The sequence below is a fragment of the Phaethon aethereus genome (genome assembly GCF_964289735.1).
Source record: "Phaethon aethereus genome assembly, chromosome: 1".
Lineage (NCBI taxonomy): Eukaryota > Metazoa > Chordata > Aves > Phaethontiformes > Phaethontidae > Phaethon > Phaethon aethereus.
Genome location: NC_138575.1, coordinates 144,488,169 through 144,515,913, shown reverse-complemented (window position 1 = coordinate 144,515,913; position 27,745 = coordinate 144,488,169). Strand labels below are relative to the sequence as shown.

Sequence of the window (27,745 nt, the reverse complement as noted above, 5' to 3'; positions counted from 1 at the left end):
TTCAAGCAAGACTGTATATCTGCCATAGTCAAAAAAAGGTAAGCAGGTCAGCATTTAACTCCTGCTAAAACCTGACAGAGATTGAGACCTTTCTCTTCCTGCTTTGCTTAGTTCAGATGTCAGGGATGTTTTCCATGCACTTCTAAGAGATGCTGGCAGGACCAGGAACAGGCTCTGAACATGCCTGGTGGTGATGCTGGCTTTAACAGAGAACTCACGGAGAAGTGAGTCATCCACACCCTGACACAACCAAAAGTCAGACCATTCACTTCCCAAAAGGTGCCTTCAACAAATGGTTGAAAGCCAGTCTAAATGCTCACTAAATGCTCACAGCAGAATCTGCAGTGATGTTCACAGGATCAGAAAGCAAGAAAACCTGACTTTCTGATGGTGTGGTTAGGATAGATATGTGGGACAACAGTAATCCTAAGTCATGGTCTCTGCACCAAATACAGTGGGTGTATGTATCATAACAAGAGTCTGTGGCCTCTCTATCTCAAACTGCTGTACTGTAATAGACAATAGTGAGCTTACTCAATTATTTCAAAGAAGAGGTGCCTGCCAGAAGTCCTGAAGCACACCTTCTGCTTGGCTTTTCTATGGCATATTTTCCAGGGGTGAATTAGACAGCATCTTTGACTTTTCCCATGTCAAAAAAATGAAACTTTGCAGAAACCAAAGTACACTTGGGCAACACTTTTTTTTTTTTTTTTTTTTTTTATTCCAAAGGCTTCATTGTCTCTTCCCTGAGAAGAAAGGAAAAAAAAGATGTTTGATACTCTTGGACTCACTTGCCTGACTTGGTGGTATATAATGTTATTTCATCCCTTGCATGCTGACATCCAGTGTATAGGGTGTAAGTACATTTTTGCAGATATACTCTGAGAAACAGGGTTTAATTCTTCATTTATCATAAATATTTGAAATTAATCTGGCAATTGTCATCTTAAGCCTGACAGATACTATCTTCTGCATTCAACAAAACCAATATCATATCCTTACTGAATTTATTCTGTAACACTCTCAGCAGAAGCACAAGAATCACCTATTACAAACGTGAAAATGAATTGGAGAAAAATGGAACTGTCCTGGGAGAGCAGCAGGAATTTCTCCAACTACAAATGTACCATCATGGACAGTGACATGGAAAGTGTACCGAAAGAGGTAAACTTGTTATTTGATGAGATAAATAATTGCACCTTTTTCTTTACCTTTTATTGATTTCACTTACTTTGAAATAAATGAATCAGTTGCAGGTAGAATCTGATCAGTGATTGCTTGTAGTCTACAGCTTGATCTGTCAAGGGCTGTGGAAAGTCATCACCAATGCCAGGGTGCATTTACTGCAGGATGATCATCCTGTGCATACCATGGAATTGAAGTGCTGGCACCAAAGTGGAAAGGAAGCAATAGCCTGAAATGTACCTACGTTGAATCATGAATAGCGAAGCAGCTGCTGAAAAAAGGGGCTGTGAGACTACATGAGACTCGTAGAGAATTTAGAGAGACAGAGCAAGAGACCCTTCAAATAAAAAGCGAATTCCCCAAACACTGCCATGGATTTTCATTATCTCAGGTTCTTCACTTGTTTACCAGTAAATTGGATCATGCCTGTAGCACAGGCTATGATATAAACCCACATTATCCAAAGAGAAAGGTAGAAAACTTGAGAGAAAGAGCAACAGAGAAGGCTTATTTAGCCTAGCAAAGCAGATGCCTTAATTAGAAATACATATTACAAAAACACATATCACATCTTTATTGAAGATTATAAATATAATGCTATAGATACCTTTCTGGCCCCTGGGGAGGTCAGAAGAGGACTTCTATTTTGCTTAATCCTTTGATTAAATTCCCTTGTGGTTCCCCCATTTATTAACAATCTTCTGTGATGCCACTGGGGTACTATTAGCCTTCTCTAATCATTGCACACTAGTATAGCATCCAACTCCTGAGCTGCAAAGCTTTTTTTGTAGTTACGCTTTTGATCCATCAGCTCCGTTCTACATCACCCTCAAGTGGTGAAGCAGAGAGTTAGCTCTTGAACCTAAAACATATACATATATACACAAGATTTTGGCCCTACGAGTTGAGTTTCCAAGTTGCACTTCCACAGCCAGCATCATCTAACACCAGCAGAGGGAAAACAGAGAAATAAAACATCAGCATGTTCTTTTTCAGGTGAATAGTCCACTCTGCAGGTTTCCAGTGGAACAATACCTGCCTCTGCATAAGGGGGTATTCTTTACCATTGAAGTGCCAAACACAAACATCTCAAAAAACTGCTCCTTTATCCCTGGAGGTAATGCCTATGGTCTGGGTGAGATTTTCTCCATTTGCAATCTAACAAAGGTAAACAGTGCCTTAGAAAACAATTCCTTACACGGTAGGTAACTGCTTTATTTTCTATTAAAATGTTTTTTTGCAGATCTGCTAAAATTATTTGCTCTGTAATGAATATTTCAACAATTCTGCAAGAGATGTGTCACTACAAATGTATCAGTAATTGCATTATTCTCTTTCATACTAGGGCTCCGAAATGCCACTAAATTAACCATGGTTTAGGGGTGGATTCAAAGAACTGTTCTGGCTGTTAAAAATTTAAGATGTTAGCACCCGTTTCTTTATCAAATGCTTTTCTGCTGGGCTGTTGGCGAGTTTGTCAGGAGGCAGGCCACAGCCTGGGGACCAGTGAAACCCATAAAATGGGAGGAGGAGAGGAAAGGAAACGCCGGCGATAAGCAGCTAAGGGCAAACCGAATGTCGCAACCTCCCCATCTGGCCCCAGCATGCATGGGCACACAGACCCACACGCACGCGGGTGCCCCCAGCTGCTGGGCACCCACTGAGCCAAGGCAACTGTTTCCAGAGGTGTTCTCAGCCTGCCCAGCACGGGAGTTAATCCGAGTGGGGTTTAGGCAGACCCTCGGTTCATAATTCCAAAACTGAAGTTTTTATGGCCTCTTTCCCTCTTCCTTCTGAACTCAGAGTTCCGCACTAACACTGCCCCATCTCCAGTGCTCCTTGCAGCTGTGCGTAACTGGGGTGTTTCAGGCTAGACCTGAGCAGAGGAAGTCCTCCCCGCTCGTCCTTTCCTGGGCACTTGGCAAAGGAAGCACTCTCATGGTGACCCTCAAAAGACAAGCCAGGACACACTGCCTCCTACAGCCTCTTGCTTTCGGTGTTCCTCCCCAGCTGACCCTCGCCTCCAAGCACGCAGGTTCCCCCAGGGAATCCCCCCGCTTCCACAAGGGTGCCCTCAGGACTGGGCGCTGGAGGGGGCTGGAGGCAGCAGCAGGGGAAGCCTCCACCCTTTCGCTGAAGTTGGCCCGCGCTGCAGAAAAAAAAGGGGAAAATTGGCCGAAGGCGAAGAAGGAAGGAGGCTGAGAGTGCCTGCACAGCCCAGCCACGAGGGAGCTTCCAAAGCAGCAAGGTTCACGCTTCAACATGCTCCAGAAAAGGAAGAGATCAAGCCTCTGTCACTCATGTCAGGGTGGAAAACTCTAGCTAGGAGGCTATTTGATCAGAGGGTCCCACCTTACTTTTAAAAGTCCCAGCTTTTTAAATGCTGTGTGTAAGCACCTCAGGAGTGGATTCCTGAGCATTAATTTTAAAAGGAGAACTACTTCTCTCTGTAGAACCAATGATGGTGTTAAAAGGCAACGTGTCTTCCTTTACCTATGTGAATGCTTTACTCACTCCCAGGTTTCACAGTTCAGAGGCAGTCAAAATAGGGCGAGAGTCCAGTTTTTTCTCAGTTGCCGTGCCTAGCCCAAACAACAATAAAGTGGAGTTGCAGGTGTCTAACACACCTAAGTGTATGCCAAGATCCTCCAGCTTGGAGCTGTCACACAAGTTTTCCCCATCACAGATATTCCTGTGTTTGCAGGCATGGATGGGTCGGCCATTGAAAACTTCTCCTGTGTGCTTTATAACGTTTCCCTCATGAACTGCACTTGGCAGGCAGGCAGGGATGCTCCAGGAGATACACAGTATTTTCTCTACTGGCAGAACTCGAGGTAAGTAGGTCTGCTTGAGTCTAGGGAAGTCTGAATTCTCATTCAACACATCACACTGCCCATATTTAACTAAAATACCTTTCTATATACAGAGATGACGACGAGATGGAATGTGAGCTTTACATTAAAGATGAAAATGGCAGAAACATGGGATGTAGATTCCAAAATGTGAGGATAGGAACTGAAAAAGCTTACTTCCTGGTGAATGGGTCCAGCAAAGGCTCCCTGATCCAGTTCTATGATGAGTACATTGAACTGTATGAAATTGGTAAGTGAACATTTTTATTTTATTACTGTTTTATAAAATAAAGAAGTGGGAATTTTTCTCTGAAGAGAAAAGAAGACTAAAACAAAGTCTGTAGCCATCACAGGATCCTGCACTGGAGGACAGACTTGCTCCTGATAGCTGACAGAATATAGTTCCAAAAATTAACTAAAACAAGCAAAGGCAGAGACATCCTGAAATAACTGCTCAGAGAACTGGTGTGAACATATTCATGGAATCTACGTGGTGAAATACAATGGTTAGACTTTCAAGGCCACCTTTCTGATGGGCTCAGAATTACACATTAATTATACACCTCTCTGAGAGCCACAAGAGCTACTTTAGGACACACAAGAGTGTCCTAAAACCAGACAGAGGGTTCAACTTGCAAATTAAGAATGCATTACAGCATCACAGAATCACTGAATCATTAAGGTTGGAAAAGACCTTTAAGATCATCAAGTCCAACTGTCAACCCAACACCACCATGCCCACTAAACCATGTCCCAAAGTGCCACAATATGTGGGTACCTACGTGTGATCTAGGTGTTTAAGCTCCAATAGAAATCTGGGACAGGATTCAGTTGACTAAAAACATGCCTCTAGTGCCATTTGAGCCACCCTCAAACACTTGATGCATCCACATGGCTTGCAGATGTAGCCCAGGACCTCTGAAAGACCAGGGTCCTCCTGGCTGTCCTACACAGTCTGAAATGCACAGCACGAGACTGACTCCTGCCCACAGATGATTCAGGCTGTAAAGCCCAGAGCTGTTCGGACGAGCGTGCCTGCTTCATGGTGCGCCAACCAGCTTTGCAGATACCATGAGCACTACTGATGAGGTCTCCGCTGACTTTACACACACACACAGAGAATCACACACAGAATCACTAAGGTTGGAAAGGACCTTCAAGATCATCAAGTCCAACCATTAATCAAGCGCCACCATATCCCCTAAACCATGTCCTAAAGCGCCACATCCATATGTTTTTTGAATACTTCCATTTTTCCTAATATCCAATCTAAACCTCCCCTGGCACGACTTGAGGCCATTTCCTCTCGTCCTATCACTACTTAGTTGCGAGACGAGACCAACACCCACCTCGCCACAACCCCCTTTCAGGCAGTTGAAGAGAGCGATAAGGTCTCCCCTCAGCCTACTCTTCTCCAGACTAAACAACCCCAGTTCCCTCAGCCGCTCCTCATAAAACTTGTGCCCCAAACCCCTCACCAGCTTCGTTGCCCTTCTTTGGACACACTCCAGCAACTCAGCGTCCTTCTTGTAGTGAGGGGCCCAAAACTGAACACGGGATTCAAGCTGCGGCCTCACCAGTGCCGAGTACAGGGGCACGATCACTTCCTTACTCCTGCTGGCCACACTATTCCTGATACAGGCCAGGACGCTGTTGGCCTTCTTGGCCACCTGGGCACACTGCCGGCTCATATTCAGCCAGCTGTCAACCAGCACCCCCAGGTCCCTTTCTGCCGGGCAGCTCTTCAGCCACTCCTCCCCAAGCCTGTAGCGTTGCATGGGGTTGTTGTGGCCAAAGTGCAGGACCCTGCACTTGGCCTTATTAAACCTCATACAGTTGACCTCCGACCATCAGTCCAGCCTGTCCAGATCCCTCTGCAGAGCCCTCCTACCCACCAGTAGATCAACACTCCCACCCAACTTGGTGTCATCTGCAAACTTACTGAGGGAGCACTCGATCCCCTCATCCAGATCATCTATAAAGATATTGAACAAGACCGGCCCCAGAGAGCCCTGGGGAACACCGCTTGTGACCGGCCACCAGCCAGATTTAACGCCATTCACCACAACTCTCTGGGCTCGGCCATCCAGCCAGTTCCTCACCCAGAGAAGAGTAAACCCGTCTAAGCCACGAGCCGCCAGTTTCTCCAGGACAATGTTGTGGGAGACAGTGTCAAAGGCTTTACTAAAGTCCAGGTAGACAATGTCCACAGTCTTTCCCTCATCCACTAGGCGGGTCACCTGGTCATAGAAGGAGATCAGGTTGGTCAAGCAGGACCTGCCTTTCATGAACCCATGCTGGCTGGGCCTGATCCCTTGGTTGTCCTGCACATGCCCTGTGAGCACTCTCAAGACGAACCACTCCATGATCTTCCCCGGTACAGAGGTCAGGCTGACAGGCCTGTAGTTCCCAGGATCCTCCTTCCGGCCTTTCTTGTAGACGGGCGTCACACTGGCAAGCCTCCATTCTTCTGGGACCTCCCCTGTTAACCAGGACTGCTGATAAATGATGGAGAGTGGCTTGGCAAGCTCCTCTGCCAGCTCTCTCAGTACTCTTGGGTAGATCCCATCAGGTCCCATAGACTTGTGGGTGTCCAGGTGGTTTAGCATGTCCTTGACTGCTTCCTCCTGGATTATGAGGAGTACATTGTGCTCTCCATCCCCATCTTCCAGCTCAGGGGGCTGAATACCCTGTGGATACCTGGACTGGCTATTAAAGACTGAGGCAAAGAAGGCATTAAGGACCTCAGCCTTGTCCTCGTCCTTGGAGAAAATGTTCCCCGCCATATCCAGTAAGGGATGGAGATTCTCCTTGCCTCTCTTTTTGTTGTTAATACATTTGTAAAAACATTTTTTATTATCCTTTATGACTGTGGCCAGATTGAGCCCTAGCTGGGCTTTTGCCTTTCTAATTTTGTCCCTGCTTGACCTAACGAGATCCTTGTACTCTGCTTGAGTTGCCTTCCCTTTCTTCCAGAGGTGATAAACTCTCCTTTTTCTCCTGAGTCCCAGCAAAATCTCCCTGTTCAGCCAGGCCAGTCGCCTTCCCCACCAGTTCGTCTTACGGCACATGGGGACCGCCTGCACCTGCGCCTTTAAGATTTCCTTCTTGAAGACTGTCCAGCCTTCCTGGACCCCTTTGTCCTTCAGGACTGTCTCCCAAGGGACTCTCTCAACCAGTGACCTGAACAGGCCACTGTTCAGTGGTTAGACAGTTAGGTCACACCTAGTCAACTATACTGTGGGCACTCAAACTCAGATGACTTGATCTTCTACATGAATAACACCTCATGCACAAAAACTTCCATCTTTTTTCCAATGGAGACTTGCACTGTCAATGTGAAATTTAGACATAGAAGAAAATGGCACTCTGCTGATTTTTACTATGGAATTACACAAAATCCTTCATGTCTTTTTTACATGAACTCAGTTACTTCAGATGTCCAACAACTGTATATTCCCAAGTTTTGCTACTGTATTTTACTCCTGTTTACCAGATAACATTTGTTAGCATTAGTAGGTCACAGTTGTACATCAGTTGCCTCAATTTCACATGTATTTTGCTATGCATGTGAGTTATAGCTGATTCCTGAACATGTCTACATTAATTATTTCATTTCTTTCCAGAAATACTCACTCCTCCATTAAATGTCACTGCCAATTGTACTAGAGTTTCAGTGGGTTGCATAATTACATGGCAACCACCCCATACAAGTCATGTGGAAGACGTAAAGTGTTTTCAGTATGAAATTAACATACAAAATAAGGTAAAAAAAAATTCTTGGTTTGTATTTGGCACCGTACCTATGTACACTCATATCTATAGCCCGCAAACTTCTCTTGCCTTTATTTATTAACTTCTCTCTCATAAGCTGCGGTGTCCTCCCACTCCAGCTTTGCTGGTCTCGCATCCCACCGCTCATGGCCATATTGCAAACTAATCAGCCAGAGGTGCAAAGCAGAAAAGCAAAGGAGAGCAGGGAAACAATACGAGGGGATCTCTGTCCCACAGACTGGGAGACCACCTGCGGTGCTCGCCTGCACCGGCACATCTCGCAGGGGATGACGGCGTGATGGCAGCCTGCAATGAGGGCGCTGCCTTGCCTGCAGCCTCCGGCCCAGCCCGGGGCCCCTCACGCTCGCCCCGCTTCCCAGGGCGCCTCGGCTTCAGCCACCCTGACGGCATTTTGCAGATGCTGGAAAGCTGCCCCTCAATTCCAACGCGTGGGACTGTTTTGGCCTCCTCAGCCTTCGCATTTCTCCTCCACCACCTCTCCCACCGCCTGTCACCCTTTGGCAGCCCAGATGAGGCAACCTGACCCCCACCTGTCTACACAGCGTCCGCTAAAAGCGCAGACAGGCCTGGGACAGACGCCCGCAATGGACGCCTTTGCTTTTCAGAGAGTGACCCTCTGCTCTCTCTGCAGTCAGGCTTGGTGTTACCCGTCTCCTTCCAAAGTACATGACAGAGAAATCATGTCCCTGCAGTGCTGCTTTCTTTCCGCTGGCTGTAAGAGAGGAAGCTAAAATGCCTGTCTGTCTGTCTGTCTCTATCTACCTACCTACCTACCCCAGATGTAAACATGTATCTACCAAAAGTGAGCTGGGATTTCTCCTACGCTATAGGCAGAGCACTGCCAACTTACCACAGTGACCACAGGAAAAGTGCGGGACAACACAGAGCGCGTGCTTTACCCCCGCTGAGGTATGGCTGCTTTCCACCAAGCACGACGGAGCAGAGAGGCTGAGGTGTCCAACCCTCCCCCAAAACCTCAGTACCTGAAGGACCTGATTTCAACACCCCGAAGGACAAAGGGCAGGACAATTCTTTGAGTCCAGGAGTTTGACAAAGAGGCAAGAAATAGCGTTCTTCCTGCCCATCCCTGAGATACCCGTTTTACCATTACATGGTTTCCACACGCGGATGACGCCCGCGCCGTGACAACTTAGGGCTCCTCATCTCCCAGCCACAGCTCAGAAGCTTAACCGTAGTGGCAGTTCCTCGGGCATTTGTAACACAACAGCTTTACAGGAAAGATCAGCTAAGGGTTAAACATAAATATACAACTGCAACGAAGCAATACATCATTAAAACTCATTAATTCATTCAAAACAAGGCCTGCAGCTTGCAGGCTGTTTGAATTGTCTGGATTTTGTACCTTGCATGTGTTGACAGAATCTACCTTGGTAGCTATTTCAAGGAGCAATTACAACACGTAGCTTTCCAGCTGGCTGGTATCACCTGACAGCAAGGTCCTGTGTGAAATACTTAGAATGTTTTACATAAAGATATAGGTTACAGCATATGACTAAAACGATATTACTAGAATGTCTCTTTTAAAGAAATACACATTACCTCTTCTTTCCCATGCCACAGTCAGAAGGGATGGGATTCGGTAGATTCCTACATTCGGGCGTGAAATTAATCTCACAGACTGAGACACCTTAACGTGGGTGTCTGCAGAGGAGCACAGATACCCCACAGCAGCCAGGGCACATCTAGGGCTTCGCGCAGCTGCGCAGTAGGGGCGTGCCTCATTCCCCCCATGGTGCCATAGGTACTGGAGGTACCAGAGGCACCTACGTGGAGATGGCAGAGGTAACCACACTTTTGGGGAGGGGCCGTCAGAGGCAAGGCAGCTAAAAAGGCACCGCACACCTACAGTTTAGGTAACTCATTTGCACCCTCTCCTTTCACAGCACAGGCTCATGACTTCCATCATGTCCTAAGTTGAAAAAGCTCAGCTTTTTCCCCATGAGTAATGGGGAAATACTAGCCTACTTTATAACACAACATACACGGCGGGTGTATTTTCTGAAACGAGACATTCCTTCCGATAACATCTTTCTGACTTTTCCTTAATGCCAGCTATCCTTCTGACATTACATGTGATAGATGTTTCCAGGACCTCAGCTTTTCAACGTTTTCTGAGATCCTCGCTAAAATCACTGCTGTTAATTTTGTTCACTCATTTTTTAACTTATCCTTTCTCAAAATTTTCAGGTTCTTTGATCCAGGTCAATGTTTGATTCTATTTAATTAAATTTTGATTGTATGGGATGTGTAAATAGCTCTTCACAGTACTTTGGGGAAAGCCCCTGAGTATGGATCACTCAGATGTCTAACAGAGACTTTGACTGAAAGGAGGGTAAATTTGCTGTTCACATCAATTTTCTGCCCCATTATCAAACTATTGCGAAACCAAAGCTTCCAGATTGTCTGTGGAATGGAGGATAACTTGATTGCTTGTGTAATTTGGATATACTTCTGCTGGATGAGAACGCACAGTGTAAATATGCCCTTAGAGACAAATACAGCTTCTCACAACCCCTGATAAATAATACGTTTCCTTTCTTTTCTCAAATTAAGTGGAGGAAGCCAAAACACTGCATAAAGTCCTATATTTTGGGACATTACTGAAGCAGAATATCCCATTGATTTTTCAGTTTAAAATTACTTATGATCTTTGCAAGTAAGAAAATGAGCAACAAGACAGGGAGAAATACTTGATTATTTGACAAGATAATAATAAAAATGAAGATTTGTCTTTGGTTTGCAGGATGAGCCCAAAGAAAAGAAAAAGGATCCGCCTGTAAGAGTAAGTATTCTTGTCCTATACAAATTATAGGTCCTATACCATAACATAGAATATAGTTACTTCTAGATCTATATTTTTTGTACCAATATAGCAATGAGAATTCAGGAAAATATGCTCCTGTGTTATCTTTATGCGTAAACTTAACATATGCCTTTTGGATGGGGTAGGTTACACTAGGCAGAATTTTCCATGCATTTCGCAAAACTTCATACTTTCCATTTATCGCACAAATAGATTGTGATTTTTATTAAGACTTATGTGACATTTTGCCTAATATAAATCGAAGACCTTCTCTTTCTCATATCTGTTGGTGGAAAAGTACCACTGTAGTTCAGTACAGCTGAACAAAGGGAATGCCGGGATCTTCAAAACCTGTGGAAGTTAATACACAACATCAGTCTTCCCCTTGCATCTGTGTGGTCCTCTCAGGCCTGGAAGCACCTTAGACTTGGAGGATTCCAGACTTTCTATCTGTTATAGGATTGTCTCAAAAACGTTGTCTGTTTGGCAAAAACAGACATCGTCCAGGGAATATTCTTTGCATCATTAATCATCATAAAGGTTGCAAGGTGAATTTGCAGGGTGCTTCCCCAGTTTCAGCTTTCCATCCTTCTGGATTTTTTAGGATCCATAAACAAGGACACGAAAAAAGTGTCCTTAAAGCATAATAAATTCAAGACCCAATAAACTTCAAAATCCAACTTTTTATAGAAACTGTGTCAGAAAATTAAAACAAAAATTTTATTAATATTTGCTTATGGGGTGAAATGCACAGTCTGATTGCTTTGCTTTTAGGTAAGGATTGATCAATACGAATTCCAAAATTACAATGCGAAAAAAAAATACATCCTGAAAATCAGAGCACGTGGAAAAAACTGTCTCATAAGCTCAAACTGGGGGGAATGGAGTGAACCCATCGAGTTTGGTAAGACTGTGAAATATTATTTCAATATAGATTTTTTTTTTTTCAGTATTAACATGTTTGCCTCCCTTTCTCCCTCACACTCACAGATACAAATAAAATCTTAATTCTTACCCAATGACATGGAAGGAACTGGTGGGAAATTGTTAATGTGGAGGAGATGCTCCAGTACTATGGCAATGGAGGTTGATACCAGCCTTTGTTTAGTTGGGATTGCGAAGGCAGCAGTTTCTCAGATGCCAGGGCTACAGGAACAGGCTGAGATAGACCCAGCCATTTCTTTGGTCCAGAGTGCCAGAGCTGCCTTTTGGTTCTTTAAAGTTTTTGCCATGAATATCATCCCCTTCCTTCCACCTCTTCCTTTTCACCTGTTCCTCAACACTCTTTTTACAGTTCCACTACTTTTGTTCTGTTATTTATTCTCTGTTTCTCCTTTACTGGATTTTTTAAAAAATTCTCTACATTTTAAGTGTTTGAAAATGGTTTAAAATGTGGCAAGTGTACCTGAACTTTTTGACAAAGTTCTGTCAGATGTCAAGTTGAAGTCCTTCAGATTAGTAAAAAAATTGGGTGAAATTGCATTCTTTACTAACAGTCACAAAGGTAGCTTTTTGGCATGCTAAGTAATTCTCTCTCTTGGATGTTTCAGGTCGAGGGAGAGATTACTTTATTTTTGTGATTTTATTTCTGATAGCACTTGGAACAATCTCAGTAACACTACTCCAATATTGTCTTTTCAAAAGGTAAATCAACCACATTGATGTAGAAACTATTGTTATAGTATTATTTCTACAAAACACATTCCTCCTATCTATCATCGCCCACATTCCCACCTGCTGACTTAAATAATCTGATTATCAATGTCATGAAGTATTATTACCAGTGTTGTTATGGACGCCAGTTTGGCATGCAAAATCACTACAAGTGAAAAAGGGGGAAAGGATGTTAAAGTTAGTAAGTGATTGGTTCCACTAGATCCTGCAAAAACATTTCTGTTCTTACTTTTAAGCATTTAACATCCACGGTGCTTTGAAGCCATTGGCTTCAATACAGTGCCAGACAGGAAGGAATCGGGACAAAGGAACATGTCATTATTTTGATAAAACTTCTGACTTAGTGGTGTAAGAAAGTTATGTCATGTGATTTATTGAAAGTAATCGTTTAATAAAGTATTCACTGTGCCTCTCATCACAAAACAAATTTTAATTACCCGAGTGGTAAGCGTAATACTAGTTACCCACCAGTCTACATTCAAAATATTTTCATTCTCGCTTAGTGGTTTGTAGAGCAATAGTTATTCAATCCTGAAAGTAAAAATAGTCCTTAAGATACAATATAAAATGTTTGTGTAAGTTATATAACCAATATTTTTAATTTCTTCACAATCCCATTTTGTACTCAAAGGTATTGCAGTTTCAAAAGCATATTTTCTCCCATTCCACAACCAAGAGACAAATTGAATGCATCCACTGATGAAGATATCCAGGTATGCTTTCATCTCAATTCAGTCAAATTTGTTGACTATAAACCATGATAGGGCAAAGACTGGAAGAACTGGTATATAAAAATGAGAGTTAAATTTGGTCCATTAAAAAGTAACTTGCTCCTGTGCAAAGTATGCTGTTTTGAAACTAGAAAAGCTCTACGCCAGTGCTGAGACTACTGATTATCCTGCACATATTTGCAGCCATATTTTAAGACCAGAGTTGTCACTTTTACTGAGACTGGTAATTTCTGCATGTACCAGTTTTGGTTACAAGAAAATAACCTAAGTGAGGAAGCATTTGCCATTAGCATTTTCAAATATCAATGATCATAATACAATGTGAATATATATTTTATAAGTCTGACCCGTACCCATAAAAAAATACTGTTGAACTGAATCATGAAAAGTGGAGCTGGAAAGTCTCATCGGTTTAAATAGCCGCCGCCTTTGCTTCAGCATAGTATCAGTTACGACAGTTTTGACATGCATCCCTATGCAGTCCATTCTAATGTTTCATTATCCTTACATTTAGAAAGCTTTAATAGCCTATTTTACTGCACTTAAAATCCATTACTTCTTATCCTTATTCTTTTCCAATTTACAGTATTACATATTTGTACACTGTCAACAGCAACTAGCTCTTCCAGTCTTTCTTCAAATGTCATGACAACCAAGCTTCAAACCATTCATGTGTCTCTAATTTGTCCATTTGAAGAGTGGTTTGCACAGCGTCCGCATAGTGGGGGAATGCTCTGCATCAGCTGGCTAAAGTAAAGATGCACTTTAGGCCAATAAATCAGGCTAGTTGTCTATTGCCTGCAGTGTTTCAGTGGGCAACATCAACCACCCTTTTCAAAGAGACTTTCAAAAGTGACACAGAAATTTTCCTTTAATCCTTTACAAAGAATCCTCAAAGCTATTACTACTAAAACTGTCCCGTTTGGTTAACTATATACCAGCATATTGTCCTAACTTTTTTGGCTTTGGTCCATCTTTGGCTTTAACAGAAAGCAGGTAGTGATGTAACCTGGATGAGTTTCCTCATATACATTAGGTCATAAGTAGCCAGTATCTCACTTCATCTCAGGCTGCCAGAGCTAAGGACCAGCAGTCCATGGTCTATCAAATTGTTAGATTTGACAGTAATTGCTCTAAAGCAGCAAGCAGTCCTTCAAAAGTTGCAGACCCTCCAGATTGCTTGTTTTTACTAAACTTGAGGGGCTTCCAAATTCCTGTGCATGTACTACTAGAATTGCGCAAATCACTCCAGTAGAACTCGGAAGCCTCTGTGGATGTGGTTTTGTGAACAGTGGCACAGGCACTTCCACGCAGGCAGCGACTTATCAGCAGTAACTGTGAAGCCCTCATACCTGCCAACAGGCACGGTGAAGATAATTCGTCTCTCACGTGTCCAAAGAGTTTCTAGACTTTTCTTTGCCTATTTTAATCTAGTCTTAAAGCCTAGTTTTATTCTACCTCTTCTTTCCACACTCAGATATCTTTAATACTGACTGAATGCTGGATTTCTTCAAAACAGAATGCAAAGCAGAAATGGGCTATCTCAGGAGATTTCTCCTTCTCCCTTGAATACCGGGACTACCTCTTCCTGGCATTTAGTGCCAATGTATTTATAAACTACTTGGAAACCTGTAATGTCCTTTGCTAATAACACCTTTCTAAAGCTTGCATTTCCTCATTTCGTCCCTACTTAACTCGACAACCTTTCACCTCTTCTCATTATTTACCCTGGTTCACAATACAACTTTTCCTTAGATCACTGAAAAACCTCATTGATTGACAACTCTAACCTTTCTGCACAGAGTTTGCACTTAGCTCCTTAACCCTCGTGTTAAAGAACTGCCAGTTTTCCTATTTGCCGTGGGCAAGATCCTACCAACCAATTCACTCAGTGCATCAGAGACCTTGCATTCCTCTAATCCATTTTATTCCACTCCTCTTCCTTCACTTTTTGGTCATTCTCACCCCAAATGCTTTCCTCACTTTCACTCAGAACTATATTACTTTGTTTTCCTCTTTTCCTGAATTAAATACATTCCAAGAACTTGCAAGACGCATCAGTGTGCATGATGCACTTTCCTTGGAGAACGGCCGAGCAGCACAAAACACCATGACCACAAAGCCCTGCAGCGCTTCCCAATCCCACAGATTTCCTACACAAAATCCCCCACCAAGACATCTTGGTTTGCTGTTCTGTAACATACTCTCAACATGAGAGCAAGCTTGCTTCCCTCCGCCCCCACATCCGCTCCCCCCCGCCATCCGCTCCCCCCCCCCAGTACTCTCTCCTACTTTTTCTAAATTCAAAATTACCTCCCCTTGAAATTTTAAGCCCCAAGCCCTGTTATCAGTACGATGATCTTACCTAGGAACTTCCACTCTTGTAGAACTCCAGGTTAACCAATGCAAAACTGTATGATAGCAACCAGAATGTTTTCTCTGTAAGTCTAGTTAATGCCTACATATGGGAAAACTCAGGCAATACTCACTGGATAAATCTCTATCATCTCAGTTAAGGTTGTCCAGCATTTACATCAACTTTTATTCTTTTCCCTTCTACTGACAAATAACTTGTACTATCAGTACTCGCTAAGTCAAACAAGCCTTACCTGTCCTTAAAACTATTTTCTCCTGCTTTGCGTTTATGTATTAAAATAGCAAGATGAGGTGTCTTTGGTACTGGTGTATCTAACATTTAGAAATATTCTCTAATCAAGTGACTCCGTAGCTTATTGCATGTTACAGAATTTTCTTTCTCTTTAGGCAGAATACGTAAATCCACCAAAAAAACGTTGTACTGAGGAAATAACTATGGTTGAAGAGATGACCTAACTTTCCAAAAAGAAAATGCACTTGGATTCTCCACTATGAAAGAAAATCACAGATCCTCCTGACAAGGAGTACTTCAAAGCAGACTAGAAGTGAATATAATCACCTATAAAACTGTTTGACCCATAAAAATCCACCTAAAATGGAGCAGGGTAAAAAAATGGAGAAAAATCAGTAAAATGTGTTTTTTCCTTTTGTTCAAGACCACAATGCCTGGCAGCTAAGCTTTTCTGCAAACACCTGGTGTGAAGACTTGCCTAAACCTTGCCGAGACTTTCTTCACAATGCGAAACAAGGCCTCTCATCCACAATATGGCAGAAACTTGGTATTTCCCTGTCTTCATTGTTACAATGCCTCTTTGCTCTGAACATAATGATTTCCTATAGGATAATAGAACTGCTTAGGAATGCCACAGTAGTTAATTTCCCAGCTTACCAGTTTTAGATACACCCAGAAACTAGCTACTTAAAGCATGCTTAAAATTGCCCTTCCTTCAACCTTGCAACCAGCAATACCAAACTGTCACAGTACATTCAATAAACTTTATGTAAGACAGAAAATGGGAAATGAAATGACACTTGCCAAAAGTAACTATTCATGCAGGGCTGCCAGTCAGGCATTTAACAAGCTCAGTATTTCCAATGCAAATGTGAACCTCTGCAATATTAATACGGACTTACACAGGTATTATTTAAAACCTAAAAAAATATGCCAGCATAACAGTTGTGAGAATTGGAATAAAATCTCCATAAATAAAAATATTTAATTTATTTTTTCTCTTCAAAGTGTGCAAGCACTATTTCCAATGCCTTTTAAAAGTAATACAGGCTTCAGATGCCAGTGTTTTCTTTATACAAACTCCAGATCTTTTCCTGTCAAAAATATTTTTCAAAGTAAATACATTTCAACAAGTGTTCAATAAGGCAGAAAACAGATGCTTTTTTTAAAAGTCTCATTTATTGTTTGCCTTTTATATTCCCACACTGCATAATCATACATTGAAAATTGCCGCTGCATGACTAAGGGAAGCCACACACTGAAAAAATGAACATCTAGTAGTACATGCTGAACCCACAGCATACGTAAATTGCAGTTCCACTTAAAAAAACACCTATACTTGCATTGATTTATTTTCCCATTTCTTCTGGTTAAAACCTAGTTCTGGAGGGGAGGGGTGAAAAATGTCATCCCCCCTTCAGGGGCTGCTCAAGTAATGATCATGTTTGGTTCTTCCTCACAAAGCCTGGGTCACCACACACTCACAGTGAGGTTATGTGAGGTATTCTACCATCATCTCTACCTTTCAAGCCACCAATATAGAAAATAAACCTAAGCAATGTATTTATACTCTTCCCTGACCCCCAAAGTCAGTGTAATTGCAACTGAAACAGCAGGTTGACTGGCAAGGTCAACATCAAATGACCTGCCCACACCCAGAGAGAGTTACCGTTACCAAACAGGATAAAAACATTTGCAGTAGGTACATAAAGTTTGCTATTAAGCCTGTGTACAAAGTAGCTGTGTCACACTCACATACAGATGTTGAAGGCTGTGCGTCTGCAACAGTGAAGGAAAAAGGTAAATTATGTTTGAGAGGAAGGCAATAATCAGCCAAAGCCAAGTAAATTTAAATACTTCATCTTGAACAGCAACCTCAGAAGGCACACAAAAGAACATGACAGCTCAGTCAGCCTTCAGCGACTCATACAATGACAGTTTCTTTAAGATATAGGGCAAGTTCTTAAATAATACTGGAAGATGAACACCTTGTTTTCCTTTACTGGTCCCCCTAACATGTCTTTGCAGATTACAAAGTACAAAAGTAAGATTATATACATATGAAGAATGGCACATAGGCATTACATTACCTCAAACAGCAGTATGAGAAATTATTCAACACGGTTTTGGTCTTCTGACAACCCCCAGAACGAGACATCAGTTATTACTGAAGGCTGACCTATCTTGATCTATATTTTACAGCTACACAGAAGCACACATATTCCCTCCCACACACCCCATCAACTTCACCTCTTAAAATGAGCCTCATTTCAGATTAAATTCACCTTCCACAGAAGTACTGACCACTGCTACAGATCAGGCCAAACAGTATCCTAAATGGTGTCATCAGCATTTCCAAATAGCAGCAACAATACAATACATCAGTTACTGAGAAGTTGAAGGTATTTACTAGGTTCCTGGGTTTTTGCATGAATGCCACATTGCTTTCTGTATTGATTTAGAAAAAAATAAAGTAATTTTAAGCTGTTTTATGAAGGGCAAGAGCATTACTTTTTGACTGTCCTTGGGACTTTGGGTTCTCCTAGCACTACAACAGAAAACCCCCCATTTTAAATCTTATGAAAAGTTGCAAATCAATTTCTAAGAATCATGCAAAAAGCCACTTGCAGCAGCCCATCATACACTATCAGGCACAAAGAATGGGAGTGGTTTCTATTAGTATAACCCATGCTTCCCCCCACCAAAGTTCTCACATTCAATTATTTCTTAAAAAAAAAGCTTATTCTGTTACAGAGTGCAGTGTAAGTGTATCAGAGGAACCATTATCTGAAACAAGTTTTCAAACAAGAGGCTTTCCCAAAGCTTTTATGTAATAATTTCAACACAGACAGAGTAAGTATGTTTATTGTTTTAACAGCAAAATGCCCCAATTTAAGAACAAAATTGCTAGATGTTCAGCTGTGCAAAATGGTACATAGTGCTTCAGTACAAGTGGAAAAGAACATGATTTGTTAGCAAGTACTTTCAAATACAATTTTATGGTCCTAGAAGATAGGACTTGAAACTGGGGACTGATCCACAGGCAAAGAATTTTTTCTGCCTCATTTGGACCCAGCCACTTTGGACCCAGCACCAACACCACTCATTCCTCACTGCTGAAAAAAACCCACCACACTGAATTGCCAGATTCAGTGTCTTCATGCATGTTACTGAGAAATGGATCAGTCCTCTGTGTCAGTTTCTAGCCCCATCTACGAATATCATCTGGCTTCGATAAATAAGACTCTCAGGAATTTCTTGAAGGTCAATGGTCCATAATGGTAGTTATTCTACATGATCTGCTCAACTTGATTTCCAACTCTAGTTAGGCTGTTTAAATGATTTTTTTGAATTCATCGTACAGCACAAGCACAAAAGCACCCCCCATGCCTCTGAGAACATTAGACCATGCACCCTTGAAGAACGCCTTTCCTCCCTCATCCCTTGCAATCTTCCGCCAGCAGTCAATTGTTCCAGAGTACATGATATCAGCTGTAGAAAAAGAGCAAAGAGTCATTTTTAACTCCTATCACTGTATCTAAGATGTTTTTAACAACTGCCCTGTTTCACCTCTCTACTTTGTGATGTTCCAAACCACATTTTAAGACTGTAACAAAATAGTAGCTCAGGCAATAGAAAGGCTTCCTACCTGCTTGCCTTGTTATTAAAAGCTAAGACACAAAATAAAAATGTTAAGTGTTCTTTTTGTCAATTATACTGTTCCCTAATCGCCTCCATTCAATTTATCATTGCAAACAGGCAGTCCATTTGCCCATTTCATATTCTATAAAGAACAGTCCACAGCATAACTCCTGACAGACACCACAAGTTATGACCCTACTGCATTTCCTCATATCATTTAAATGATAGCTTAAATAATAGCTTAAATCAGACTTGTGGAACAAGGAACTGCAAGTGTGGAGGGATGACTATTAGGAAAAAAGCACTCAACCTTGTCAATGCTGCTTAAAGAACTGCACAAATTAACAGCCTACCTCCTTTGCGTCCTGACTGCATCATCATCCTACGTCGCACTGTATCAAAAGGATAGGAGACCACACCAGCCACAGCAGTCACTGTCTGGGCAATCATCCAACTGATAACAATATGAGTATTTCTGGGATCTGGGAGCATGCCTGCAATAAAAAAAGTAATTAGCTTTTTATCTTGTACCTCCTCCTCCAGTTAATTCACTGCATGACAGCTACTTTACTAGCTGAAATATTATGAAACATTGTAAAGCCATACTTCGAAGTTGCACCAAGACACTTTACAAAATTCTAACACACTGAACCAATACTTAAAAAAAAAAAAAATCACAGAAACTCACAGGATCTCCTCAGTAATCAAACCAGGTAACATTTAGGCACCAGTTTTCTTTTTGGACCATTATAAGAAGAGATCTAACTATTCCGTACTCTTTTTAGAAATAAGTGACACTAAAGTAACTCACTGTCCCTCTGAATTATATTAAAATTTAAGCTAGTATCAACAACCTCTATGACCAAATGTCAAGCTTAACAAACAAGTGCTTTGTAAAAGCACCACTCAATCCCATTCTGCTAAACACACCTGAATGAGTTTAATGTAACTACAGTAGTGCACTGAAAAAGAAGCTGTAATTGTGCATGGTTAGCAACATTTTTAGGAAATGGAAAAATTCCATTTTTAGGCATTAGGAAAAATTCCTTTAAGGACAAGTACAAAAGCAAAGGTATTTAAACCTGCTGCCATCAATATATGCCCAAGGTTTGCCTTGAACACTGCAGTGTCACTGATGTTGGCAGCGACACCCCTCCTTCCACCTCCGCACTCACATAAACTATAGTTACTACAGGCAGACATGGTGTAACATGCAAGAACAAACAATATAATTCTGAAAATAGGTTTATCGGATCCTCTCCGAAATTTTACCTTTTGCTGTATCATAGATCCCAAAGTAGGCAGCTCTATAGATGATGATGCCTTGGACAGAGACATTGAACCCCTGATACAAGCCACGCAGACCATCAGACTTGGTAATTTTGACTAGACAGTCTCCTAGACCAGTGAATTCTCTGTCTGCACCAGCTTTTCCAACATCAGCAGCCAAACGGGTTCTTGCAAAATCCAAGGGGTAGACAAAGCAGAGGGAAGTGGCTCCAGCTGCACCACCAGAAGCCAGGTTACCAGCAAAATACCTCCAGAATTGAGTGTGCTTGTCTACACCTCCCAAGAACACCTGCTTATACTTATCCTTGAAGGCAAAGTTGAGAGCTTGAGTTGGGAAGTATCTGATGACATTTGCCAAGTTTCCTCGCCAGAAGGACAGCACTCCTTGTTCCTTTGGAATACGCACTACACAATCGATGATACCCTTGTACTGCTTATCAGCGGCGATTTGTTTACTTGCATGTTGTACCTGCAAATCCAAGAAAAATTATGTATTTTGACTATATGCCTTGGCAGGCCTGCACTACTGCTGGACTTAAGTCTGCAAAGAGCTGTTAAGCCTGAATGCTCAATGACAGCTGCACACAGATTAAGCCCCTGTTACCATGATAAAGTAGCTGTGACAGCAAACTTACAAGAAACAAAACCTCCTGGGTCAGTTTGAATCTTAGGACTTAAAAGTAGTGACATTTATTTGTCTTTTGATGAAGACCCAAGAACTCGAGGATTGACTCGAGTTAATTCTCGAGAATTAAAAGCCTGGGTTTTACACATAGGCAAAAAAAATTGAGAACATAAGTGAAGAAAGAACCATAGATACAGGAGGGCTTGCACAATCCTAAGAACCAGAAAGAGGCTTAACACTGCTCTCCGGCTGCTCCAGAGCCCAGGGCTTGCCGACACGGGCAGGGCCGGCCCTGAGGAAGAAAGGCAAGCGCAAGACACGGGCTGGGGCGGCCGAAAGCCCATACGGGCGGCGGCGGGGCTGCGGGCCGAGTGCGCTTCCAGCCGCCGCAAGGCCGGGGCCGGGACCGCCGCGAAGGTCACGCGAGTCACCTTGGGGCGCCAGGCCGCCCCACGCCCCGCCCCGCCCGCAAGGGTCACACGAGGCCCCACGCGCCGGTGGCAGGCCCGGCCCCGCCCCGCCGGCGGGCCAATGCGCTGCCCGGCCGCGCCGTCACGTGAAGGTCACAAAGATGGCGGCGCGCTGCCGCCCTCCCCCACCTCATGCCCCGTCGCCCTCTGCGCGCTCGGCGCCAGGAGCGGGACGGGAGGAAGTGACACCGGGACCCGCCCCCACGCCCCTCCCTCCCGCCCGCCGGCGGCCCGCCCCCCCCGCGCATAGCGGAACCGGCTTCCCCACCGCCGCGGGCGCCCACCGCCCACGTGACCTCCCCGCCAGCCGCTGCCAGGCCGTCGCCTCGCGCGCGCCCTTTGTTTCGCAGGGGCGGCGCCCGCCCGCCCTCCTCGCCCCCTGCTCTCTCCCCCCGGCCCAGCCCGCACGGGCACCGGCGGGGGAAGGCGACAGGCTGCCCCCGCTCCCACCGGGCTCGACCGCACCGCTGACCTGGAGCAAGAGCTTGACCCGCTCGATGGGCGCCACCGCAGTCTTGCTGATGGCGGCTGCGACGCCGCCCGCGAGAAAGTCCTTGAGGAAGGAGATGGCCTGGTCCGCCATGTTCGCGCCGCGCTGGAGCCGCCGGGAAACAGACGCCGCTGCCGCTCAGGCCGAAAAGGCGGGACTGCCCCCGCGCATGAGCTAAATGCCGGGCCCCGCCGACCCCGCCTCCCGGCGCACCATTGGCCGCCCCGCCCCGGGGGCGGGGCCTCGCCGCCCGGGGCGGGAGGGGTCGGTTCGCCTCTGGGCGGTGGTTACGGCGGGAGGCACCTCGTCCCCACTGCCGCGCGCCGGGCAGAGCAGTGTCGGTCCCGCCCCCGCACACCCCCGCCCCTGCGGCGCCAGTGGCGCAGCGCCGCGTCGCCCGGGGCGCCCGGGGCCGGCCGGCCCGCTCTGCCCGGCGCCACCGCCTCTGAAGGGCGAGAGGCCGAGCCGAGCCCGGCCCCCAGGGGGCGGGGCGGCAGACCCGGCAGCGCAGCGGGGCCCACCCGGGCCGCAGCACAGCCGGAAGGCAGCCGTTGCTCGCAGGAATTTTTCCGTAACAGCCGCTTGCTGAAGCGTCTTCTGCTGCCGCTTTGTGCCGTTCTCGGTGGAGCACGCTGTAGAATGTAACCGTTCACATCTCGCGGAAACGGTGTGCCCGAGGCGGCGGAGCACCGCGTTTGGGGCGCGGGCTCGTGAGCCCGGCCGGGCAGTGAGCGCAGCCCCCGAGCGAACCACGGGGGCTTCTTCGGCGGCGGCTGCGCGCAGCCCGCGTAGGACGGGGGCACTGCTCTCTGCGTGGGGCCCTGGGCCGCAGCACTTACCCTCCCGGGTGGAGGGGAGCGGGTTTGGGGCGCTTTCTAGGCCCCAGCGGGTTTTGCTCCGCGCCCGCCACCCTCGGGGTAATGCTGATGGAAAGCGTCTCCCCGTTCCCAGGCCCACTCCTCGCCGTTGCGGTGCCAAGCGTCACGTCGCCGCGCTTTGCCGTCGGCCACTGCACCGACCCCAAACAAATGCCGAAGGGCGTAACCGCGGTTTCCCAGAGGGCCGATGGGGAAGCGTGCTCCTGGCCCCTTGTTTGGGCCCTCGAAGGCGGGTGCTGTGAAAAGCCCTTCTGTAGGTTGCCCAAGCAGGCGCTCACGGCAGGGCCGCTGCCCCTGCGAAGACGGGCCTGCTCGCCGCCAGTGATTCCTGCTCATTTCATTGTATGCTGGAAAGTGAAATTTTACACCTGATGGCCAAACTTCTGTCTGAAATTATACCTATTCTTTCTAAAAGGCAGTTTTGAAATTGTTCTAGCTGGAGGGTGTCAGTTCACGAGCACCTTTTGTTACTGCTTTCACTTTTAATGGACGTTTCCTACAGAAGTAAAGCAAAACAAACATGTTGGTTTTTTGTTAATAGGCGACTGGTGAACCACAAAGTCGTGGTAGCTGAGGTGCGTGAAGCCACTGCTTACACATGTATGTACCTTGCAGGATTTCAAAATGAGAGCCTCTCTCTTGGAGGGCGTGTTGTGGAACAGGATGTGCCAGGCATAGCTTTTGCTTCTGCTCCAGCATGGCAGACCATGTGTTACACCTCACTATACCTTTTTTTTTTGCACATCAAAAGATACAAACTAAACTGCATGCTATTTTATATCCTAAATCATAATACAGAGACAGTGAAGTGAGTCCTGTGCCCACACACGGTTAGGTACATATGGTGCTACAGGACTGTATTTTGGATTCATTAATGAAAGGCTGTGTGTGGTGCATGTTCTCAGGCAGGCACGCACCAGCTTAGTGTGGCATTTTGCTTTTAAAAAAAGCTCATAACTGAATGTTAATACTCTCATAGCACAACATAATGTGTACAACGCTGGGACTTCTTTTCCCCATAAAATTTTCTACTGATTAAAAAAGAACTTCATACTCTGGGACTCTGAAGTGTTGTTGATTTGAGAAAGGAAGGTAAAACAGACCTAACTTTTGTGACAGGAAACTGTTCAGTCAATAGTTGTCCTGTCCTGTTCACCTTGGGAGCTCAGATGCATCTGACTGGGGGAAATCCTTTTCTCTTTAGCACTATGCTTTTCCTTCTGCTTCTGCACTTTTTATTTTCTTTCCTTTTCTTTATCTAATCTCATATACTGCTATCTACTTTCATAAGAGCTCACAAATCCAGTAAGGCTAAAATGGAGGAGGAAGATGTTCTTGAACCAAATGCGGTGCCCCTACATTTCATCTCCAGTTACAATCATAGATGAAACTTGTGCTTTTGTACAACTGCCTGTTTCTAGAAACCGCACAGAAAGCAGAGGAGTCTGTCTTGACTCTCCTAAGAAGCTGCTGCTCCAGTTCTGTTTCCAGTCTTCACTATCTCATTGCAGTAGCAGTTTCCAGACTTCATTAGACAATGTTTCTTTATTTACAGTAGAGAGTGTAACATAAAATATTAAAATGGATGGTGATGGAGTATTGAAATGACACCTGCTTTAACCTCCTGAAACAGGGGCAAAGCAATGTGTGCTGGTCTAAAAACTGGATTATTCTAATTGCACCAAGTATGAAGAAACTAATTTCTCAGCAATGTTAATACTACCATAGGGCTGCCGAGGCCGTGTGTGGTTGGAGGCTTGTTTCTGAGGGTACTACAGGTGCTGTATCACTGCCACCAAATGATGCCAGAATCTTCTGGCATCATTTTACTCAAGTTCAAAATAAATGTAATCAATCTCTCCCCCTTTTTAAAAGTAACTTCAGAAAACTGACAAACATTTCCTGTTTACGATATTGATGGGCAACTGAGATGTATTTGCATAATTACAAAACAACAAACATGACTGAGACCTCCAGATTTTACTACTGAATCTATTTTTTCTTTGTCTTAATGCAGAGAATGGCATCTAACAAATTTCCTGTCAATCTGATTTTGACATTTGTGAATCCATGTTGTTCCAGTAAGCCTCGATATTCAGAGCCACTTCTCTCTTTTCCCTCTGTCTGCACAAGCATGTTCAAAGACTGCAGCAGAGCCGTGCTCCTGTTCTTCTTCTCATCATCCAATACCATTTCAGCCAGCAAAATCCCACAGCCTAATACAAAAACAAATGCATGCAACATGCTAATCCATTAGCAGGCAAGAAAATTTCTGCTACTATCTATAAAGGTGCACACTACCAGACATAGGTAGTTTCATTTATCATTTATGGATTTGCTCTCTTATTAAATGACTAATCCACTATTAAGCGTAATAATCAGCTCCTCTCACAAAACCTGAGAAATTCCTTTCCACACTATGGAGGGATCAAACACTCTCAAAGTCAAGTCACACCTCTGTTTTCAGAGGAAGAGGGGATGACTTCTGTAGTCTTGGCAGGAGGGGTACGGAAAACAGTAAGACAGGAATAGTAGTTATATCTGTTTGGGATATGTTGCTGCTTCATGTTCATACTGAGATGGTACCAAGCAGACAGAATGGTGGATGGCAAGCATTACAGAAGCAGAGAAGGCGGCAATGTTGTACATTATTTCTGTAGGAACGGAGGTCTTTGTGGTGGGACTGACCTAGGGATGGGAGCAGAACTTAAACGATCCTGTTTACACACAGCTTCCTCCTCCATCTTCAGATCCGTGAGGGGAAAGGGAAGACATGAGTGGGCTACTGACAAAACGAGCATTGTTTTACTCATTGCCTTTTGTCTTTTGCATCTTATATGGTGGTTTCTCTTAGCACAGTGGGGGTAGGAGGCCACTAACTCAGATCAAAATAGCAGCATTTTACAGTGATTTTAGTACTACTAAGTGCTGCATAACATTTGTATCTTTACCCCTGACCCCTTGACCCCTAAGACAATCTCCTCCGAACCATTCCTACCTGTACAGCTCAGACATTTAACAATTGATAAAAAGTAAATTAAATATAACACTGCAGTTTCTTAGAGAAGAGACTGAAATCTGCAGATAAAATTGCTGGCTGAGACCTCAGTGAAAACTGTCAGGAGACATGGAAATCCTTCTGGCAGCTTATTAATAAATTCCCTGTTTCTTCCCCCATATCATCAGCTACCTTACTAAATGCAAGTTCAAGCCACCTACCCTGTGATGAACCAATGACACAGGTCTGCTTCACAAAGAAAAAAGATTAGCCAAGTATGTCTGAGGTAAGCCTGAACCTACATTATCTCTCCAGTGGGATTCTTCTGCCCTAATTTAGTCATCCATAAATTAGATGGCTGTATTTTGGCCAGCCCTCTTAAATATGCTCTACCCACTATTAAGTGTATAATCACTTTTATTAGGAAAACCGGGCCATTTCCTTTCACAGACAGGTGAGACAAATCATCCTCTGAAAACGTCTGTTCTACTGATTAAAGAGCTCAAGGTGACTGGATGATTTGAATGTCTAATATTTAGGTATCTGAAGTTAGCGTGATGAAGCCCTTTTGTTATGATTCAGTGGTTTCTACTCCCCCCCGCCCCTTCCTGTGTGATTCTCCTTTGCCTTCAACAGAGAGGCCTGGGAATCACTGTTCCTGGCTACGTAGCAAACATTGCTAGCTAGAGTAATGGAGCAGTGTAATTTCTAAGTCACCATTACATTACAGCTTTGGAAGACGGTGTCCAAATTTTGTACATGCTGAAAAGAGGACACAAATAGAACGGTCATTATAATTTGCCACAGAAAATTAGTTGGGACATCCAGGTAACATCAGGGTAATGTGGAAAAATATACCCAGAAAGTACAACCAACGTGGGAAGAACACCTTTCAAAAATTAGACATGGTAAATTGTTAGTACAGGGAAAAAGAAAAAATAAACTCTCTACAGTTAATGAAGATTTACTAAGGTAATTGAAATTTCTTCATGACAGGGACTGAAACAGAGCTAACTTTCAACTCTTTCAGGAAGCATACTTTGATGAAGAAATGTTGGCCATGGTTTTACAGGAGATAAAAAAAATAATGGTCATAACAGTCTTTTCTGAATTAGGAAGTCATTTAATCCAGATTGTAATTGTTTAGCAAGGACATAATTTCCAGCCAAAAGACTGGGGGAAGTAAAGTGCCAGCACTCCAAAACCTTTTTTTAAAAACAAAACAAATAAACACATTAAATACTTCCACTATCCAGGAGTCAGCGAACACATCCAAAACTGATCTGAAAGCTCACACAAAGGGGCTTAGCCATTAAACAGCTCTTTCTAAACTTTTGTGATGGGGGCTCAGATGACCTACTACCCTTTGCTTCTGTCCCATTACTGTCCAGGCACAAGTACTGGTTATTAGCTGTAACAAGGTCAAAAACTGATATAAAAATGGTTGAGCTAGGACAGCCAACCAAGCTGTATCTCTTCTTACAAACTTCTCTTTCCAAAAGGAATCTAGAAGGATTCTTACCTCAGCATTCAGTGAGCAAGTGCTGAAGGTCTTGTTTCTATTATTTGTCTATCATTCTGTTAAGCCCCACGACTCTCCACATCAAAAAATTGTTTGCTGTGCATCACATTTCCTCTAAACTGTTCTTAAGGCAGAATGTGGGTAAAAGACAGCATCCTCAA

The 27,745-nt window shown here is 44.1% G+C and overlaps 2 protein-coding genes across 2 annotated transcripts; one reads left to right on the top strand and one right to left on the bottom strand.

Annotated features, from left to right (window-relative positions):
- Positions 1-417: 417 nt before the first annotated feature.
- On the top strand, positions 418-15,893 carry LOC309416874 (granulocyte-macrophage colony-stimulating factor receptor subunit alpha-like; the record flags this gene model as incomplete). Its single annotated transcript, XM_082014249.1, has 11 exons — positions 418-856; positions 1,028-1,152; positions 2,182-2,302; positions 3,890-4,019; positions 4,112-4,287; positions 7,664-7,803; positions 10,597-10,635; positions 11,431-11,560; positions 12,207-12,300; positions 12,962-13,043; positions 15,825-15,893. Exons 1-11 carry the CDS (start codon positions 769-771, stop codon positions 15,891-15,893), a joined length of 1,194 nt encoding a protein of 397 aa, XP_081870375.1. The 5' UTR covers positions 418-768.
- A 2,695-nt stretch (positions 15,894-18,588) lies between these two features.
- Positions 18,589-22,279, bottom strand: SLC25A6 (solute carrier family 25 member 6; the record flags this gene model as incomplete). The annotated part of the gene is made up of 4 exons (XM_081999741.1): positions 18,589-19,161; positions 19,665-19,805; positions 20,584-21,070; positions 22,169-22,279. 4 exons carry the CDS (start codon positions 22,277-22,279, stop codon positions 19,004-19,006), a joined length of 897 nt encoding a protein of 298 aa, XP_081855867.1. The 3' UTR covers positions 18,589-19,003.
- Between the last annotated feature and the right edge of the window lie 5,466 nt (positions 22,280-27,745).